The 20,161-nt window shown below is 51.1% G+C and overlaps 1 protein-coding gene across 1 annotated transcript in view; it reads left to right on the top strand.

Annotated features, from left to right (window-relative positions):
* The window catches only part of VPS26A (VPS26, retromer complex component A), a 39,662-nt gene extending 19,785 nt beyond the window's left edge, over nucleotides 1-19,877 (top strand). The window contains exons 3-9 of the mRNA XM_029060187.1: nucleotides 1,115-1,190; nucleotides 9,678-9,834; nucleotides 10,667-10,831; nucleotides 11,540-11,646; nucleotides 13,143-13,211; nucleotides 14,435-14,577; nucleotides 17,935-19,877. Of these exons, the coding sequence (XP_028916020.1) occupies nucleotides 1,115-1,190; nucleotides 9,678-9,834; nucleotides 10,667-10,831; nucleotides 11,540-11,646; nucleotides 13,143-13,211; nucleotides 14,435-14,577; nucleotides 17,935-18,048 (831 nt within the window). The 3' untranslated portion in view covers nucleotides 18,049-19,877. The remainder of the gene's footprint in view (nucleotides 1-1,114; nucleotides 1,191-9,677; nucleotides 9,835-10,666; nucleotides 10,832-11,539; nucleotides 11,647-13,142; nucleotides 13,212-14,434; nucleotides 14,578-17,934) is intronic.
* The last annotated feature ends 284 nt before the right edge of the window (nucleotides 19,878-20,161 follow it).

Below are 20,161 nucleotides of genomic sequence, written 5' to 3'. Positions count from 1 at the left end.
CGGTGTGACCAGCATTCCTGGGAATTAATCAGGGACGACTCTGTGGAAGAGGCGCTTTAGAGAAGCGGCACGGCCTAGCGGAAAGGGCCCCGGCCCCAGCAGACCCGGGTTCTAATCCCGGCTCCGCCTCGTGCCTGCTGTTTGACCTTGGCCAGGTCGCTTCCGCTTGTCAGTGCCTCCTCTGTAAAATGGGGATAAAGACCGGGTCCAGCCCGACGAGTCGAATGTCTCCCGGTGCTCCGTTCAGCGCCTGGCACGTGGTAAATAGTAAATAATGTTGGTATTTGTTAAGCGCTTACTACGTGCGGAGCACCGTTCTAAGCGCCGGGGGAGAGGCAGCGTCATCAGGTTGTCCCACGTGAGGCTCCCCGTGAATCCCCATTGTACGGATGAGGGAACTGAGGCCCAGAGAAGTGAAGTGACTCGTCCACAGTCACCCAGCTGACACGTGGCAGAGCTGGGATTCGAACCCGTGACTTCTGACTGCCAAGCCTGGTCTCTTTCCACTGAGCCACGCTATAATGTTGGGATTTGTTAAGCGCTTACTAGGTGCGGAGCACCGTTCTAAGCGCTGGGGGAGATACAGGGTCGTCAGAGTGTCCCCCGTGAGGCTCACGGTTAATCCCCATTTGACAGATGAGGTCACTGAGGTACAGAGAGGTGAAGTGACTCGCCCACAGTCACCCGGCTGACACGTGGCAGAGCTGGGATTCGAACCCACGACCTCCGACTCCCAAGCCCGGGCTCTTTCCACCGAGCCGCGTAAGCAATCAGCCAAAAAAAAAAAGGTTTTCGAGTAGGATTTTGAAGCGGAGGGGTGGGACGTGGCCCGACGAAGCAGAACGGGAAGGGATTTCAAGAGGGTTAGCAAACGAGGTAGGATGGTGAGAATTACTCATGGGCGAGAGCCTTCGCTGTGGGGGTTTCAGGGATATTTCGGGAAGCGGAAAAATATCCGACTGGAACACCTAGTTAGGAAAGACACTGGTTCTGACGCCTCAAGAGAACGGTTTTAGGTAGACAGAAGCGTTCCTCCGCTCTACCGGGAGAAAAACTGAAGTCTGCGATCGTAACGGCCGCCTCTAACGTGTCTTACAATTTCATGTTTTGGCAGGTAAACTTAGCCTTTAAGCAAGCCGGAAAGAGGCTAGAGCACCAAGGAATTAGAATTGAATTTGTCGGTCAAATTGGTGAGTCCCGCTAATCTACTTTCTCAGTGAAAAGGGGGGTGGGTGACGGCGTTTAAACGTTTACCGGGCAGAGCTGCGGCATTTGCAACGTCTACCGGGCGGAGCCGTGGCGCGGGTTTTCCCATCCGGAACCGCTTCTCTCGGAGTAGGAAGGTCGTGGGTTCCAATCCCGGCTCCGCCACTCGTCTGCCGTGTGACCTCGGACGAGTCGCTTCACTTCTGTGGGCCTCGGTGACCTCCTCTGGAGAATGGGGCCGAGCCCCAGGTGGGACGGGGACCGTACCTAGCCGGATTTGCCCGGTACAGCGCCCGACGCGCGTTCAGCGCTCACAGCCGCCGTAACGACAGTCATAATCTCTGATTACTTTTCGGCCAGGAGAAGCCCAGATTGGATCCGAGAGGATCCATTTTCTGAATTGGTTCCGATAGATTTCTTTCGGTTCCTTCTGCTCTCCATCTACACCCACTCCCTTGGAGAACTCATCTGCACCCGTGGCTTCAACTGCAGATGATTCCCGAATTTACCTCTCTAGCCCCGAACGCTCTCCTTCCCTGCAGTCTCCATTCATTCATTCGATAGTATTTACTGAGCGCTTACTCTGTGCAGAGCACTGTACTGAGCGCTTGGAATGGCCAAATGGGTAACAGATAGAGACGGTCCCTGCCCTTCGACTCCTCTGTTTCCTCCTGCCTTCAGGACGCCTGTGTGTTCCGGCAACACCTCGAACTAGAGGTGTCCGGGACCAAATTCCTCGTCTTTCCCCTCGAGCCCCGTCCTTCCCCTCGTCCCTCCCGTCCCCGTAGTCGGCTCCCTCTCCCAAAAGGCCGCCACCGTGGCATCGTCCGCGACTCGGCTCGTTCGACGCACGTCTCCGACCCGTCACCGGATCCCGTCGGTCCTGCCTTCGCGACGTGGGGAAAATCAGTCCTCTCCATCCCGACCGTCACCGTACCTATCCGGGCGCTCAGAAATATCCCCCTCGAACAACCGCTTCGGCCTCGGTCTCTTCCCCACTCCTCCAGTCGGTACTTCACTCTGCTGCTGGATCCTTTTTTTAACTGGAAAACATTAACTCCACATCTTCCTCGCTCCTCGAGGGTTGCCCCGTTGCCTTCCACGTCAAACGGAAACGCTTCACCGCTGGCTTTAAAGCACTCGGTCAGCTCGCCCCACTCCAGCCCAGTCTACACGCTTCTCCCCTCCAGCACCGACTTACTCCGTGAGAAGCACCGTGGCCCGGTGGAAGGACTGGGTGGGCTCGGGAGCCGGAGGACCTGGGTTCTAATCCCGGCTCTGCCACGTGTCTGCCGGGTGATCTCGGGGAAGGCACCAAACTTCTCTGTGCCTCAGTTCCCTCTCAGGGGACCTGGGTTCTAATGCCGGCTCTGCCGCGTGTCTGCTGTGTCACCTCGGGCAAGTCCCCGGACTTCTCTGTGCCTCGGTCCCCTCTTCTGCACAATGGGGGTTCGCATCCTCTTCTCCCTCCGACCTAAACTGTGAGCCCCATGTGGGTCCTGGTCATCCGGTATCGGTTACTGCAGTGCTTGGCCCCTAGTAAGCGTTTAACAAATACTACAATTATTATTATTATTATTATCTTGCCGCTGACCCCTTACCCACACCCTCCCTCTGACCTGGAATTCCCTTCCCATCCGCTACTCTCTAAACCTCTGAAGCCTTACTGAGATCACACCTCCAAGAGGCCTTCCCCCGATTAAGCCTTCTTTTCCCCTCCTCCCTCTCCATTCTGCAAAGTAATAATAATAATGTTGGTATTTGTTAAGCGCTTATCATGCGCACAGCACTGTTCTAAGCGCTGGGGTGGACACAGGGGAATCGGGTTGTCCCACGTGGGGCTCACAGGCTTCATCCTCATTTTACAGGTGAGGGAACCGAGGCCCAGAGAAGTGAAGTGACTCGCCCACGGTCACACAGCTGACGCGTGGCAGAGCCGGGATTCGAACCCGTGGCCTCTGAGTCCAAAGCCCGTGCTCTTTCCACTGAGCCACGCCGCTTCTCGACGACGGACTCGGATCCGCACCCTTTAAGTACTTGATGTTTACCCCACTCTCAGCTCCGCAGCACGTAATAATAATAATAATGTCATAACACTGTTGGTATTTGTTAGGCGCTTGCTCCGTGCGGAGCACTGTTCTAAGCGCTGAGGTAGTTACAGGGGAATCAGGTTGTCCCACGTGAGGCTCACAGTCTTCATCCCCATTTTCCAGATGAGGTAACTGAGGAACAGAGAGGTGAAGTGACCTCTGCGTGATCTATTTGTTATTAATGTCCGCCTCCCCCTCTAGCCCCCCCGTGGGACAGGGACCGCCTGACCTGATTATCTTACGTCGGCTCCATCGCTCAGTACCGTGCTTGGCGTGTCTTGTCTTATGCCGTCGAGTCGTTTCCGACCCGCAGCGACCCCACGGACGCATCTCTCCCGGAACGCCCCGTTCTCCGTCTGCGGTCGCTCCGGCAGTGGATCCGGAGAGCTTTCTTGGTCAAAATGCGGAAGCGGTTGACCACGGCCCCCTTCCGCGCAGTAAACCCGAGTCTCCGCCCTCGGCTCTCTCCCGTGCCGCCGCCGCCCAGCACGGGGGAGTTTTGACGTGTAGCAGGTTGCCTCCCGCTCGCTAGCCACTGCCCAAGCTAGGAATGGAACGGGCGGGCCTCTCCTTGACTCTCCCTCCCCTAGCCGAGACTGGTAGAGGACTGGAAACTCTCCAGGTGCCACCCTGAGAGGGAGCTTGGCACCTAGCGAGCGCTTAATAGATATCATCGCCGTCATCGTGATCAGCTCTCGATTCCTGTTTCCGGCCCGTTGCTTCAGGCTTCCCCCCCCCCCCCGTCTGGAAAGGCCTCCCTCTTCGGCCGAACGCATTCCCGTCCACCCTCCTTAAAGGACACCTCCTCCGGGAAGCTTTCCTGTTAATCCCCATTTCTTGGTCACGGTCTCCCAGACGTTCAGCACTAACGGGGGTGTCTGTTTATTTCGTCGATTTAATTGCCCGTGTCTGGCTGTTATTACTTGTGCACATTGAATTGTCGTCTGTGCGTTTACCTCCCGCATCACAGTGGAAATTCCTCGAGGGCTGTGGTTTCCGCCCTAAATTCGGTCCCGAGCACCTGGGAAAGTGCTTTGCACGCCGTAGGCACCCGGCAGATATTTTTGGCGGTAAGGAGAATGAAAAGTCGCTGCCTACGGAAATCCTGGAATAAAATCAATCGAAAGAAAGTGGACGTGTGTCAGCAGATGCCCCAGCTGGGGCCAAAATTTAGGCAGCTTTGTAAGTAAGTGGGTCTGCGGTGACTTTTTCGGTCTCTGATATTTTCTCAGACTGACCAGACCATGTGCCCCCGCCCCCCTTATTAAGTGTTCGAGTCCCGCCTCTAGCCTTTTGTAGTTCAGACTCCCAGAACGTGTTTGCGCTGCAGATTTGGGGTAGAAGAGGCTGAAGCAGCGTGGCTCAGTGGAAAGAGCCCGGGCTTGGGAGTCGGAGATCATGGGTTCGAATGCCGGCTCCGCCACTTGTCTGCTGGGTGACTCTGGGCGAGTCACTCAACTTCTCTGGGGCTCAGTTCCCTCATCTGTAAAATGGGGGTGAAGACGGTGAGCCCCACGTGGGACAGGCCGATTACCTTGTATCTGCCCCAGTGCTCGGCACATACTAAGGGCTTAACAGATACCACCATCATTATTATTATTTTATTGGTGGAGTCAGGGAAGCGCATTTCTGCCTGACGTAAGGAGAAGACTTGGCTGTTCTCAAGTCAAGACATTGCACGCTATAATGCGAACTTTCTCTCCCGTGCGGTTGGGGAAGCAGGCAGTCCCCGCGTTGGAGGAAAACCGAGTGCGTTACTGCTGGTGCCTCACTTGTAACTAAGCGCCGAGCAGGGCAGAAAAGATTAAACTGAGATCTGGTCCCTGGCCCACGAAGAGCGTAGTCGAAAAAGAGGAAGACAGCCTATAGCAGAAGTTCAACGTGGGAACGTAATGAAAGTGAAGTTAATATGAAAGAATTCGATATTGATAGCAGTGAACACAACAACCAAGTTGTATTCGGAGGGGGCGGTTAAGGAGTATCTTACCATTCTAGGCAAGTAGGCCTCCTTTATTTCTTTAGCGTGTCTGACCTGGTTATCGTGCGTCCATTCCAGCCCTTCGTACTGTGCTTGGCACCTAGCGGGTGCTTAACAGACGCCGCAGTTTACGATGATTATCATCATTCGCTTTAGTCAGCTCTCCATTCCTGTTCCCAGCTCATTTCTCCCCGCTTCGGCCAATCCTCATCCCTATCCACCTTCCGAACCGTCCTAACGTTGGAAAAGTTGGAAAAGTAGCTTCTGCCCTTCCCTCTCGCGATGCGGGGGTGAACGTCACCCCCCCCCCCGGGTGATAGGCAGGAGGTTTGGGGAGGCCGGGCCAGCCGGTGGGTGCTCCCTAACCGCCCCCGGGAGCGCTTACTAGGTGCAGAGCACTGTTCTAAGTGCTGGGGGAGATACAGGGTCATCAGGCTGTCTCACGTGAGGCACAGCCTTAATCCCCATTTTACAGATGAGGGAACCGAGGCACAGAGAAGTGAAGTGACCTCTGCGTAATTTATTTATTATTAATGTCTGTCTCCCCCTCTAGTCTCCTTGTGGGACAGGGACCGTCTGCCCTGATTATTTTATGTCCGCTCCATCGCTTAGTACCGTGCTTGGCGTGTCCTGTCTTATGCCGTCGAGTCACCAACTTGAGTGGGTGCTCCCTAGCCGCCCCCGGGAACCCCAGGAACGAGGGGGCTCCCTCCCACACTTTACCCGGTTTCTCCCCGTCATCTGCTCCTCTGGAGAGGTGGGGCTTTTGGCCCATTTCACCACCATCTCCCTGTCAGCCATTTGGCCGAGTTTGCATCAGGGGAGGACTCTAGCGAGGGACCGAGCGGGCTCGTGCACGGGCCGGTTCTTGGGACGTTGTTCTGGGGCCCGGCAGATCAACCATTTTATCGGTATCGGCTCCGCCAGACCGGCACACTTCCCCTCCGTCGGAGCCCTGCGGAGAGCTCACCTCCTCCAGGACGCTTTCCCGGACTGAGCCCTCCCTTTCCCTCTGCTCCCGCTCCCTCTGCTCTTCCCTTCCCCACAGCCCGTGGGTATATAGGTACCTATAATTATAAATTCCGTTTATTTTTATTAATGATGAGTTGCTTTCTATAACTCTTTTTATTTACAGTGATGCTACTGATGCCCGTTTACTTGTTTTGCTGTCTGTCTCCCCCCCCCCCCCTTCTAGACCGTGAGCCCGTGGCGGGCAGGGATGGTCTCTTTGTTGCCGAACGGTGCTTCCCAAACACTTAGTGGAGTGCTCGGCACACAGTAAGCGCTCAACATTCATTCAGTAGTATTTATTGAGCGCTTACTATGTGCAGAGCACTGTACTAAGCGCTTGGAACGTACAAATCGGCACATACGATTGAATGAATGAATGAATGAGTGAATTTAGTGAGTACTTCCCCCACGTAGTAGAGTGCTCCGCACACAGTGAGCGCTCGATCAATAGGATTGAATGAATGAATTTCATTCATTCAATAGTATTTATTGAGCGCTTACTATGTGCAGAGCACTGTACTAAGCGCTTGGGATGAACAAGTCGGCAACAGATAGAGACGGTCCCTGCCGTTTGACGGGCTTACGGTCTAATCGGGGGAGACGGACAGACGAGAACAATGGCACTGAACAGCGTCAAGGGGAAGAACATCTCGTAAAAACCGATGGCAACTAAATAGAATCGAGGCGATGTACAATTCATTAACAAAATAAATAGGGTAACGAAAATATATACAGTCGAGCGGACGAGTACGGTGCTGTGGGGATGGGAAGGGAGAGGTGGAGGAGCAGAGGGAAAGGGGGAAAATGAGGCTTTAGCTGCGGAGAGGTAAAGGGGGGATGGCAGAGGGAGTAGAGGGGGAAGAGGAGCTCAGTCTGGGAAGGCCTCTTGGAGGAGGTGATTTTTAAGTAAGGTTTTGAAGAGGGAAAGAGAATCGGTTTGGCGGAGGTGAGGAGGGAGGGCGTTCCGGGACTGCGGGAGGACGTGACCCGGGGGTCGACGGCGGGATAGGCGAGACCGAGGGACGGCGAGGAGGTGGGCGGCGGAGGAGCGGAGCGTGCGGGGTGGGCGGTAGAAGGAGAGAAGGGAGGAGAGGTAGGAAGGGGCAAGGTGATGGAGAGCCTCGAAGCCTAGAGTGAGGAGTTTTTGTTTGGAGCGGAGGTCGATAGGCAACCACTGGAGTCGTTTAAGAAGGGGAGTGACATGCCCAGATCGTTTCTGCGGGAAGATGAGCCGGGCGGCGGAGTGAAGAATAGACCGGAGCGGGGCGAGAGAGGAGGAAGGGAGGTCAGAGAGAAGGCCGACACGGTAGTCTAGCCGGGATATAACGAGAGCCCGCAATAGTAAGGTAGCCGTTTGGGTGGAGAGGAAAGGGCGGATCTTGGCGATATTGTAGAGGTGAAACCGGCAGGTCTCGGTAACGGATAGGATGTGTGGGGTGAACGAGAGGGACGAGTCAAGGATGACACCGAGATTGCGGGCCTGCGGGACGGGAAGGATGGTCGTGCCATCCACGGTGACGGAGAAGTCTGGGAGCGGACCGGGCTTGGGAGGGAAGATGAGGAGCTCAGTCTTGCTCATGTTGAGTTTATAGAGTACTTCCCCCACGTAGTAGAGTGCTCCGCACACAGTGAGCGCTCGATCAATAGGATTGAATGAATGAATTTATAGAGTACTTCCCCCACGTAGTAGAGTGCTCCGCACACAGTGAGCGCTCGATCAATACGACTGACCGAGTGAGTGAATCCTTTGTCTTGGATCCACCCTAGTGCTTGACACACAGGAAACACTTAACCAGTATCGTGATTATTAGCGATCGTCTTCCCGAAATGGCAGAATTTTACGTTGAAGATATAGCAGATAGAGCAGATTCTACCGACAGCGCGCGTTTCCATCCCGCGTTCTGGCGAGAACACCGTTGAGGGATTAAGGAGCGTTGTTCCACACCGCAGGGCTGGAAGAAAACATCGAGCACAAGAGTGCGGCGTCTGTCAAGCCTGGAGGGTCCCGGTGTTATCTCTTCTAAGCGCAAGGTTCTGCATCTGTGATAACGCTCAGTACAGTGCTCTGCACATAGTAAGCGCTCAGTAAACACGAATGAATAGCGTTCAGTGTTGTCAGTTCCCAAAACGCGGCAAAATGGTCCTTGAGCAGTGCCTTCCCGAAACGCGGCCGACCGCTCATTCCCACATCGTGCATCTGTCTGAATAGAAGGCGATGGGATGGTGTAGTGGATGGGCAGAGGGTCATAATAATGTTGGTATTTGTTAAGCGCTTACTGTGTGCAGAGCACTGTTCTAAACGCTGGGGTGGATACAGGGTAATCAGGTTGTCCCACGTGAGGCTCACAGTTAATTCCCCATTTGACAGATGAGGTAACTGAGGCCCAGAGAAGTGAAGTGACTTGCCCACAGTCACACAGCTGACAAGCGGCAGAGCCGGGATTCGAATCCATGACCTCTGACTCCCAAGCCCGGGCTCTTTCCACTGAGCCACGCTGCTTCTCATGGGTTAATAATAATAATAATGTTGGTATGCGTTAAGCGCTTACTATGTGCCGAGCACTGTTCTAAGCGCTGGGGGAGATACAGGGGAATCAGGTTCTAATGCCGGCTCCGCCACCTGTCTGCCGAGTGGCCCTGGGCAAGTCACTTCACTTCTCTGGGCCTCAGCTACCTCATCCGGAAAATGGGGATTGAGACAGTGAACCCCCCCGGGGGACAGGGACTGTGTCCAACTTGATTTGCCTGGATCCACCCCAGCGCTTAGTACAGCGCATAACGGATGGCGTCGTTATTATCGTCGTCATTATTAAATGACCGCGCCGACCTGCGTGGTATTCGTCAAGGCTCAGGTCCCTTATTCACGTTGTTTCCTTTGGTACGGGCGTCTTTAAGAAGGTAACCCCCCCGCCCATCGTGGTCAGAGAACTGCCTCCTCGTCACAGTGCGGAATCCTTACAGAAGCGAGTTATAAACAACTTTGCAATGCCGGAAAGTTTGCAGTGTTGGAAAGTGTTCCTATGGCGACGTTGGTTAAGAAGCCGCCCTCCCAACAATGTCGAACGCTCAGATTTGAACGGCCGCTTGGTGAATTGAATGCAAATCAGAGGATTTTGTTAAAGTTGCAGGGGGGAGAATGCCCAGACCTGTCTGCTGTATGATGTTGTCTTGTTTTGTTTTGCTTTGTTGTCTGTCTCCCCCGTTTAGACTGCGAGCCCGTCACTGAGCAGGGATTGTCTCTATCTGTTGCCGAATTGTCCATTCCAAGTGCTTAGTGCAGTGCTCTGCACGTAGTAAGCGCTCAATAAATACGATCGGATGAATGCAACAGGCAGCAGTCGTCTCGCTTAGTAGTGCTACTGGTCTGATTTTTGCTTTTTTTAATTTCCTAGAGCTCTTCAGTGACAAGAGTAACACCCACGAGTTTGTTAACCTAGTGAAAGAATTGGCCTTACCTGGAGAACTGACCCAGAGCAGAAGTTACGACTTTGAGTTCATGCAGGTTGAAAAGCCATATGAATCTTTCATCGGAGCCAATGTCCGACTGAGGTATGAGTTCACGGTGAGGTTCCCGACCGGACCTCGGTAATTTCGAACAGATTCAGAGACAAAAAAACATCTAAAGCTCATCTTACCATTTTTTTTTAGGTCCCATGGCAATCCTCAGATTACTTTCCTAAACCAGAATATAGTTCTAGCTTGTTAAGTACGAATCAAGAAAAGTCCCGCCCCAACGCTTAAAATTCTGTACATATTGTGGGGTCCCCCCAGCCCGGTAAGCCCCCTGTCCGATATGCTGTGTGACCGTCTAATTGTGCCCGACAGTAAAGGCTGTTCATCTCTATCAGTTCTGAAAATCACATCATAGGAAATCTCCAATAGGGTTTAAACTCAGGGCCCAACTTTCCTATTTTTCTTCACAAGTTTTCTCCCTTTTAAATTCCACTGATCGTATTAGAAGAGTGAGGTGAGGAGAGATTTGGAGAGCGAGATTTAATCGACGGGTGGCGTCTGAGCGCTTACAGGATGCGGAGCCCTGTAACTAAGCTGCTTGAGAGAGTACAAGAGTACAGCAGGGTCGCTGGACGCATTCCCTGCCCTCAATAAGCTTACGGTCCAGAGGGCTAGGGGAATCCCAGAGATCTTAGGTGTATTTTAGGAAAACCTTTGTCCCATATCTTTTCGAATAAATTGTTATCCGGGGCAGTCCTAGTGACCGAAAAGTACCATGCTTTTTTTTTTTTTTTTTTTTATAAAATCCCCCTCTGGGGGGTAAAAAACCCACCTGAATTTGTCCTCGATCCCTGTGTTCCTTTACTCGACCAAACAAATTAAAATTCATCATGGACGTATAACCTGATCCTTCCTATTTATTTTGCAGGTATTTTCTTAAAGTGACAATAGTGAGAAGACTATCAGACTTGGTAAAAGAATATGATCTTATTGTTCACCAGCTTGCTACCTACCCTGATGTTAACAATTCTATTAAGATGGAAGTGGGCATCGAGGACTGTCTGCACATAGAATTTGAATATAATAAATCCAAGTAAGCGCAAATTCCACATGGTGATCTTAAAATGGGGTGGAGGAATGAAATAGCTGTAGCGCCAAAGCAGTTTAGAGCTTATTGTCTTGGAAGATGACACTGTGAAACGGTAATGTCTAGCCCTGAAATTGGAATTCTTTTAAGTACATTGCGGGTGCTATTTTTAGAGGGAAACATGCAGGCAGTGTTTACGTGACTCTCTGGCAAAGGCAGGTGCAGCCTGGGATCATCTGGGGAGAGGATCCAACCCAAAGACTGGAATTATATAACAATTTCAAAGTAGAAATGAGTTTAGAACTGGCATTTCAGTATTTGAGCAGGACCACTTTGGGTTTAGTGAAATCAAATGCTCCAGAATGAGCACAGTCTTATGCTTCAGGTTCCAGGGAGTGCTTTTAGCTCTTTAAAATGAAAACACTATACGTATCCTCTACAGAAGTACAAGAGGACTTAGAAGCCCCCCCGAGAAATGTTTACTCGCCTCCCTCCCCCCACATCGTCGGTAAAATAGTTTAAATAAGCATTATTTTCCGCTCGTTCAGATAAAAAAAAAAAATTGTCCCAAATAATCGGTATGTGGTTATTTTTAAGATGGATCAAATTAATGTTACAATAGACCTTCTAAATGTTTTAAATTGGGGGGAGAAATCTTTCGGAAGGCAGTTAACTTGTTGGTTTGGCAAATTCAAATGTATCCCTTTTCCTAAGGTATCACTTAAAGGATGTGATTGTGGGAAAAATTTACTTCTTATTAGTAAGAATCAAAATCCAGCATATGGAGTTACAACTGATCAAAAAAGAGATCACTGGCATTGGTAAGTTGACCCAAGAAGTCCAAGTATCTTTCTGGGTACGTCTGCAGAGTTTGAATAAGGCTGTTCCTTTCCACTACAGAGTCTCATTTCAGGTGCCTTTTGGAGTCTCTAAGTTTTTAGTAGAAAAAGAAATCTTTATTTCCCAAGTATGTCACTTAATCTCAACACATTTATCTTTCTGTGCTAAAATTACTGCATGTAAATTTTCCAAAAGCAACGTTGTCTAGGCCTGGTGATTCTGGATAGAAGCCCTGCATATCATTTCTGGCCTTCTGGCCTTGTGATCAACTAGCATATTCTTGAGATTTTATGGTCAGAAGATACACTTTCCCTGGGTCAGAGTTTCCACTTCAGTACTGTAAGAGAAGAGCCGGAGCGATGCACCTCCACGTAGCGAGGATGTTACAAAGTCAGCGGTGGATGTTGAACTCAGCAAAGTCAGTTTTAAAACGACGCGAATCTACACCTTGGACTTCGGGTAGAACCCAGCAGCAGAATTTGGGGATGTTAAATGATAATAATAATTTTGGTGTTTATTAAGCGCTTACTATGTGACAGGCACTGTCCTGAGAACCGGGGTGGATCCAAGTTAATCGGGTCAGACGTGGGGCCCACAGTCTTAATCCCCGTTTTACAGACGGGATACCTGAGGCCCAGTGAAGTGGAGCGACTTGCCCCAGGTTCCCCAGCAGGCTCGCGTTCTTCCGACCACACGCATCTCTCTGGATTCAGTGTAATGTGGTTTTGGAAGAAACGGCTGTGCTAATTAACGTGTGTGGCGTCGGATGAGCACGTCCTTAACGTGACGCTCTCTAAGACTCCGTCCCCCACCCCACGTTCTAAAAATGATCGCATTTCACCGGGCTACGCTTGGCTCGCGCTGGCTATTTCACCTAAAAGGGCAATCCCTGTTTTAGTTTTTAGTTGGAAATAGTTGCTTCTTTACCCTCGGGGACCTCGATGCAAGGGCTGAGTTTTTATTTTGTTCCTAATTTAAAAAGAAACCCATGTCATGCGAGTTTCCAGGGAGACGGTTTCGGTTGAAAACTAAAACGAGACAGCTCTTTAGTTTCAGAATAAGCTAGGCTAACACTCTCCCAAAAGAGATTCGGTTCTGGTGAGGAACGTTAGCTAAACTGTTACCAGGAGAGAAATATGTACTGCGATGACAAGGAGAACGAGGCTTTGTTCGTTAGATGGGCGGAAAACACAGTGCCGCATTCAGTGTAGCAGCTGTGGATTGGTTAAGCTGGGTATGAACGATCGCCCCTATTGACCCTTGGCTGGGCAGGGATCGTCTCTCTCTCTCTCTCTCTCCGTTGCCGAATTGTGTTTTCCAAGCGCTTAGTACAGTGCTCCGCACACCGTGAGCGCTCAGTAAATACGATTGAATGACTGAAGACAGCCCAGAAGGCTAACGGGGGAGGCCGACGAGGGGTAGTCGGGTCGAGGTTCCAGAGGCTGTCACGTTGATACCTTGTAAATCGTCCGACCAGGGCCCAGTACTACCACGGAGACCGAAACAATCGCAAAGTATGAAATAATGGATGGCGCACCGGTCAAAGGTAACTCACCTTCCTTTTCAGTCACTGCTGTGGGGGGTATCGTGGTAGAAATAACGCCCGGCCTCCGGGGAATCTCGGAGAGCCGGTCGCCTCCTCCTTGCCACCTGCCTTTGCCGGGGAGAGAAGCCCCCCCCCATCTCCGTGGGAGCAGAGGGAGCCTGACGACCCCGGGCTGGGGCCGTCCCCGGCCGAGCAGTTGGTCAGTAGCGCAGGGTCCCGTACCGAACTCCTGGGAAAGCACGGTGGAGACTGGACTGTAAGCTCACTGTGGGCAGGGAGTGTGTTTATTGGTATTTTGCACTCTCCCAAGCGCTTAGTACAGTGCTCTGCACACCGTAAGCGCTCAATAAATACAATGGAACAAACGAGAGACAAGCCTCCTGCCCTCGAGGGGCTTCCGGCCCTGAGAGTAACGACCGGGGAGCCAGGCCTGCCCTCACCCTTCCCCCTGCCACCGGGAAGGGAAGTCTGTCCAACAGCCTGGGGAAAGTCGCAATCGGGGCAACGGGATTGCCCGCCCTGAACCGTAGGGGCCCGAGCTGTCGAGGGAGGTAGGTGGTCGTAGACTGGGCAGGTCCCTCGTGGGCCGGAGCAGACTCAGTTTCCCCGTGGTCTCCCGCGCTCAGTACAGTGTTCTGCACGGTGACCGCGCCTCCCCATCCTTAAATGGCCTTGGGGGATTCCGAGTAGACAAGGAGGTCGGAAATGGGTCACGAAGCCAGTTTCGAGGTGATCCTCGGGAGGGAACTCTGAGGAGAAATGGGTTTTCGGAAGGAATGGTGGTGGTTTTGGAACCCGCTTTCAAGGGAAGGGGTCGTGAGGCGCTGGGGGACCGAGTTATATTTTAGAAAAGCACTGTTGGGCGTTAAAGTACACTTTGCCTCTTGACTACTTTAACAATCCCTTTTTTGCATCCCTTTGGCACTCAGGGAAACTAACTGTTAGTTACTAAAGGCTATTTTTAAAAGGCCCTAATAATTAGTCTCATCTTGGACTCTACAGCAGTATGTCACCCTCCATTTTTCCCAAACTAATACTTGGTTTTCTAAGAGTGAATACAGAAGTTAGGAAATGCCTGTACTGACAAAGATAAACTCTCCCTCATAGTGCTTTTATCCTCGTAGCACTGGGGTAAAAGTATTCTTGACTGTAAGAGAACCGACCGTGGATCACTTCCAAATAAAAATGTCTGGTTTTTGTTTTGCTTTTTTTCCTTTCTTAAGGGGAGTCAATTCCCATAAGACTCTTTCTGGCAGGGTACGACCCAACTCCGACGATGAGAGACGTGAACAAAAAATTTTCAGTGAGATACTTTCTGAACCTAGTCCTTGTCGATGAGGAAGACAGGCGGTACTTCAAGCAACAGGTACGGTGCCAAAGCGGTTGGTAGTGTTGTCTAGTGGAGCCCTGCCAGACCCCTAGCGATTTCCTGCCAGATTGGAGGGGGGGGGGAGTCCGACGCCGGTGAGAACTCGGACGTTGGGGTGAGGAGGAGCCCTGTCAAGGGGCCCGGGATGATTAAAGAGGGAAGGCATGTAGCATACCTTGCTCTCCTTAGCAAGACTAGTTTATCCAGAGTTGCTTTGAACAATAATAATAATAATGTCGGTATTTGTTAAGCGCTTACTATGTGCAGAGCACCGTTCTAAGCGCTGGGGGAGATACAGGGAAATCAGGTCGTCCCACGTGGGGCTCACAGTCTTCATCCCCATTTTTACAGATGAGGGAACTGAGGCCCAGAGAAGTGAAGTGACTTGCCCACAGTCGCACAGCTGACCGGTGGCAGAGTCGGGATTCGAACCCATGACCTCTGACTCCCACGCCCGGGCTCTTTCCGCCGAGCCACGTTGGCGATCGATTCCTTACACTCCACCGTGCGACTAGGGATGGAACGGAATGCCTGTAGTGTGCTGAGACCCAAACTGACCGGGCTTTAACTTTGCCCTCATAAAATCTGAGGCCGGAGAAGGGGAACTTTGTTTCGCCGAGCAAGATAAACGTTTAGATTATTTCATTCACGTTCGGTCTTACCGTGTCGGACCTTTAGGGCCGAAGAAGTCTACGCACGCTCTGGATTCCAGAAAACGGAAAGGCGGCGGAGGGTGAGAGGGAGAGGCAGGAAAGTAAGGAGGAGATAAACAGTAAGCAGCGTGGCTCAGTGGAAAGAGCCCGGGCCGGGGAGTCAGAGGTCGTGGGTTCGAATCCCGGCTCTGCCCCTTGTCAGCTGGGTGACTGTGGGCAAGTCACTTCACTTCTCGGTGCCTCAGCGACCTCATCTGTAAAATGGGGATGAAGACTGGGAGCCTCACGTGGGACAACCCGATGGATGACCTTGTATCTCCCCCAGCGCTTAGAACGGTGCTCGGCACATAGTAAGCGCTTAACAGATACCTACATTATTATAAATAGTAAGCAATTCAGGACTGGTGGTAGGTAGGCAGGAGAAGGGAGAGAATGCAGAGCAAGGGAAGAATAGTGGGGCTGAGAAATGGACGGGGGAAGGGGGCCGGGGAGCGTATTAGCTGTTCCTTCTTCAGTCTTCTCCCGTTGCCTATCCCGAGCTGCACCAGGAAACCCTGGCACATGTTCCTGTCTGCCGGTAGCCCAAGGAAAACCGAGGACTCTGGGTGTCGTTCCTGGTCCTCGAAGATCCTTCGAGCGCTCCACTGTTGAGGGAACGTCCTCCTCTTGATTTTAGTATTTAAATGATAGAATAATAATGTTGGTATTTGTTAAGCGCCTACTACGTGCAGAGCACTGTTCTAAGCTGCTGATAATAATGTGGGTATCTGTTAAGCGCTTACTATGTGCCGAGCACTGTTCTAAGCGCTGGGGTAGACACAGGGGAATCAGGTTGTCCCACGTGGGGCTCACAGTCTCCATCCCCATTTTACAGATGAGGTCACTGAGGCACCGAGAAGTGAAGTGACTTGCCCAAAGTCACACAGCCCACAAGTGACCGAGCCGGGATTCGAACCCATGACCTCTGACTCCAAAGCCCGTGCTCTTTCCACTGAGCCACGCAAGCTCTGGGGTAGATCCGGGGGAATGAGGTTGTCCCACGTGTGAGGCTCACAGTCTTCATTCCCATTTTACAGATGAGGGAACTGAGGCCCAGAGAAGTGAAGTGACTTGCCCACGGTCACACAGATGACAAGGGGCAGAGTCGAGTCAGTCAGTCGTATTTATGGAGCACTCGGGTGCAGAGCACTCTGCTAAGAGCTTGAGGAAGTACAATCCAGTAGGAGGTTGCAGCTTAGAGGGGGAGGCAGATATTAAATTATGGACACGTACATATGGATATGTACAGAGAGGCAGCGTGGCTCAGCGGAAAGAGCCCGGGCTTGGGAGTCAGAGGTCATGAGTTCGAATCCCAGCTCCGCCACTTGTCAGCTGGGTGCCTGTGGGCAAGTCACTTCACTTCTCTGGGCCTCAGTGACCTCATCTGTAAAATGGGGATGAAGACTGTGAGCCCCACGTGGGACAAGCCGATTACCTTGTATCTGCCCAGCGCTTAGAACAGTGCTTGGCACAGAGTAAGCGCTTAACAAAGACCTAAACTGTTATCGTTACGTACTTGCAGTGGGGCAGAGGAGACTACCAAGGGCTTCAAGGTTCCGGATTCAAGCGCGTAGGCGAGGGAGTAGGGGAAGGCTTCTCGGAAGAGATGAAGCAGCATGGCTCAGTCGAAAGAGCCTGGGCTTCAGAGTCAGAGGTCATGGGTTCGACTCCCGGCTCTGCCGCTTGTCAGCTGTGGGACTGTGGGCGAGTCGCTTCACTTCTCTGGGCCTCAGTTCCCTCATCTGTAAAATGGGGATTAACTGGGAGGCTCACGTGGGACAAGCCGATTACCCTGTATCTCCCCCCAGCGCTTAGAACAGCGCTGGGCACATAGTAAGCGCTTGACAGATACCAACATCATTATTATTAGATGAGACTGGAACGAATCTTTGAAGATAGGTCTGTCGTATATGGAGGAGGAGGGAGATCCGGGCCTGAGGTTCCTGAGGCAGGATATGAGCGAAGGGTCAGCGGCGGAATAGAGGAGGTTGGCGATGGAAGGTCAAAGTGTATAGGTTGTGGTAGGAAATCAGCGGGGTAGGATAGAAGGGGGCGAGCCGATGAGTGAGCTCCAAGGGGTTTCCTTTTGATGGGGAGGTGGATGGGCGGCCCCTGGAGGTTCCTGAGGAGTGGGGAGATGTGAACCTTTTTCTGGAGAAATGATACGGGCAACGGAGTGAAGGTAGGGCCCGCAGCGGGGCGAGACAGGAGGCTGATGCAGGAGTCAGAGCGGGATCTAAGTGCTTGAATCAGCACTTGGACGGGGAGGAAAGGGTGGGTTTTTAAGCGAGCGACGTTACGAAGGTGAAACTGGCAGGATTCGGTGACGAGTTGAACACGCGGGTCAAACGAGAGCCGAGTCAAAGATTCTGCCAACGTTACGGGCTCGAGAGACAGGGAGGATGGCGGTGTGGGCTCCGGAGAGGACGGGGTTTGGGAGGGAAGATGAAGACTTTGGTTAGAAGTGAGCTTTTTATGTCCAGTGCGGAACTCTGATATTTAGATGGCCGAAGGAGTAATTCAGCCTTCTCCTATCACTTTGGTTTTCTTCTCATTGGAAGTTTCCACAAAAACCTCCCCTGTGCCTCTGACTGTGGGACGGTGCCCCGGGCCTCCGAACCGCCACGGTAGATGACGCTTGTGCCTTGGCATTTCTTCCTAGGAAATCATTCTGTGGAGAAAAGCACCTGAAAAATTGAGGAAGCAAAGAACAAACTTTCACCAGCGCTTTGAGTCACCAGAGCCACAGGCATCGGCCGAGCAGCCCGAAATGTGAATCGAAGAGGCAGAGAAAACTGTTGTGAGGGTTCAGTAGGTTAAAGATCTTTGCAGCCTGTGGAGAGAGAGAGGCCAAAATACCATCTGTAGTTGTCTTCCTTTATCTTACAGTGCTGCAATTATTTTACCATACTACTAAACATTCTTCAAGTCTGTATATACATTTAAAAACAAAGTGCTTTCTCAGAAACACTGGAACTTTCTTAAGCTACCGTTTTATACTGCACACCTTTATTTGATGACATGCACTCGGATGCATAAGCTTAAACCTTAGTTAAGTGTTTCCACGTGGGTAGGCTGGTATTTATAATTTTTGCTTTCTTAGAATTTAGATGATAGAGCTTCTCCCTTGACTTTTCTGTCCTCGATTGATTGCCTCATGTCTGCAAACTCCGCACACCTGCATCCACATCATATTAGAAAAGTTGGAGTCTGACCTCTGATTCCCCGCCGATACGGGGGATTTGCAGCATTACACGTTTAACCCTTGTGGAGTTCTTTTAGAAAGTCTTATTTGGGGTGGAGAAACTGCTTACATCTCTTTAAATGCTTCTGAGTCTCCCATTCCATGGCTTCCTGGGCTTCTTGTAACCATCTTCCGGGCGGGGGGGATGGGTGTGAATATTTTCTAAAAAAAACTTTTTAAAGAAAAGGTGCGTTAGGGAATCACCACCGTTCTCTTCCAGTTAACGTTCCATTCGAAGTACACCTTCAACGGCCAGGAGCAGCTTCCCCTGGGTTTTCCTGGAGCCCTCTTGCAGGGGGGAATAGAGAGAGAGAGATTAGCAATTTAGAGTCTCTTGTGGTCATGAGGGCTTTTTTTTTTTCTTCCTAATCAGATACATTAAGATAAAATTGCCATGCCACGTAGTATAGGGTTTTCTTTTTCTTTTCCCCCGATCTTCAAATTCACAGACGGGTCTTGAGGGCTTTTTTTTTTTCCCCTCCTAATCAGATACATTAAGGTAAAATTGCCATGTAAAATAGGTTTTCTTTTTTCTTTTCCCCCAATCGTCAAATTCACAGACAGGTCCTCTGGACCTCTCGGGGTAAACCTGTCGGGTGGGTGCCCCCCCCCCCCCCCCCCGGTCATCCCGATCTAGATAAACCCTGCTTTTTGCCAAACCGGGATCTTTGGCCAGTTGGAAATTCCCAACGTAAAAAATTTCACAGCCTCATTACCACACGGGTCGCCTTTTTCTTGTCATTTTTTGTCGTCTTTAAAGTCATCAGTTGAAAAAGTCTAAAGAAAAAGGTTGCGGTCACCCGTTCGGGAACACTGGGCTCCGTTCTCAGATGCCCCGTATATGGTGGAGGCACCAGACCGACCGCGTGGAAGTTACTTGCACTCGTGGTTCGGTCGTTTGTGCACCGAGACTTTTGATATAAACGTCAGCGCACGTCTCGTCACTTACCTTACTTTATGAGTAAGCTTAAACTAAATTTACATTTCTTTAAGAACTGTGGCCCTTTGATAAAGGAGTAAGCAACCTACTGTTCTTTACTGGCAAAAGATTCTATATACTGTGGCCTGGAGCACCTGTTTTACACGTGGATTTCTCTGAGGAAAAAAAAAATCAAATTTCCCGTCTCATGTAAGTGCCTGTTGAGAATTAAAAAAAAAAAAAAAAATCCACAAATCCCCTCCATCCCTTTAAATGCCAAATATGTTCATGGTCCCTTACATATTGTAATCTAGAAATAATTCCAAGAGATTTTGACAACGAATTGTATTTAACCAGCCTCAAATTGTGCGACCATGTATAAAAACGATTCGAAACAGATATCGAGCTGCTATTTGAATGATTAAAAAAAAAAAAAGCTGTATTCTCCAGAAGTCTCGTCTTTGGGATCTGGGGGAGAGTTGATTTCAGCGACAAAAGTCCAGACCGGTAGAGGTTGGTTATAAAGACAGTTCAGAGAGCCAAGAGGTTTATGTGGCTGTAAATGAATGACGGGGGTCATGCCGCGCGCTACTTGAAGTGTTCTCCCTTCCCTTAGTTTCTCCCCCGACTCCCTCCATTTTTCCCTTTCCAAAGACAGCAGGCAGAAGGATCATTGGAGATGCTGCACGGCTGCATTTGAGCGCTTACTATGTGCCGGGCACTGTC

The sequence above is a fragment of the Ornithorhynchus anatinus genome, chromosome 3 (genome assembly GCF_004115215.2).
Source record: "Ornithorhynchus anatinus isolate Pmale09 chromosome 3, mOrnAna1.pri.v4, whole genome shotgun sequence".
Classification (NCBI taxonomy): Eukaryota; Metazoa; Chordata; class Mammalia; order Monotremata; family Ornithorhynchidae; genus Ornithorhynchus; species Ornithorhynchus anatinus.
This window is presented reverse-complemented; position numbering and strand designations above follow the sequence as displayed.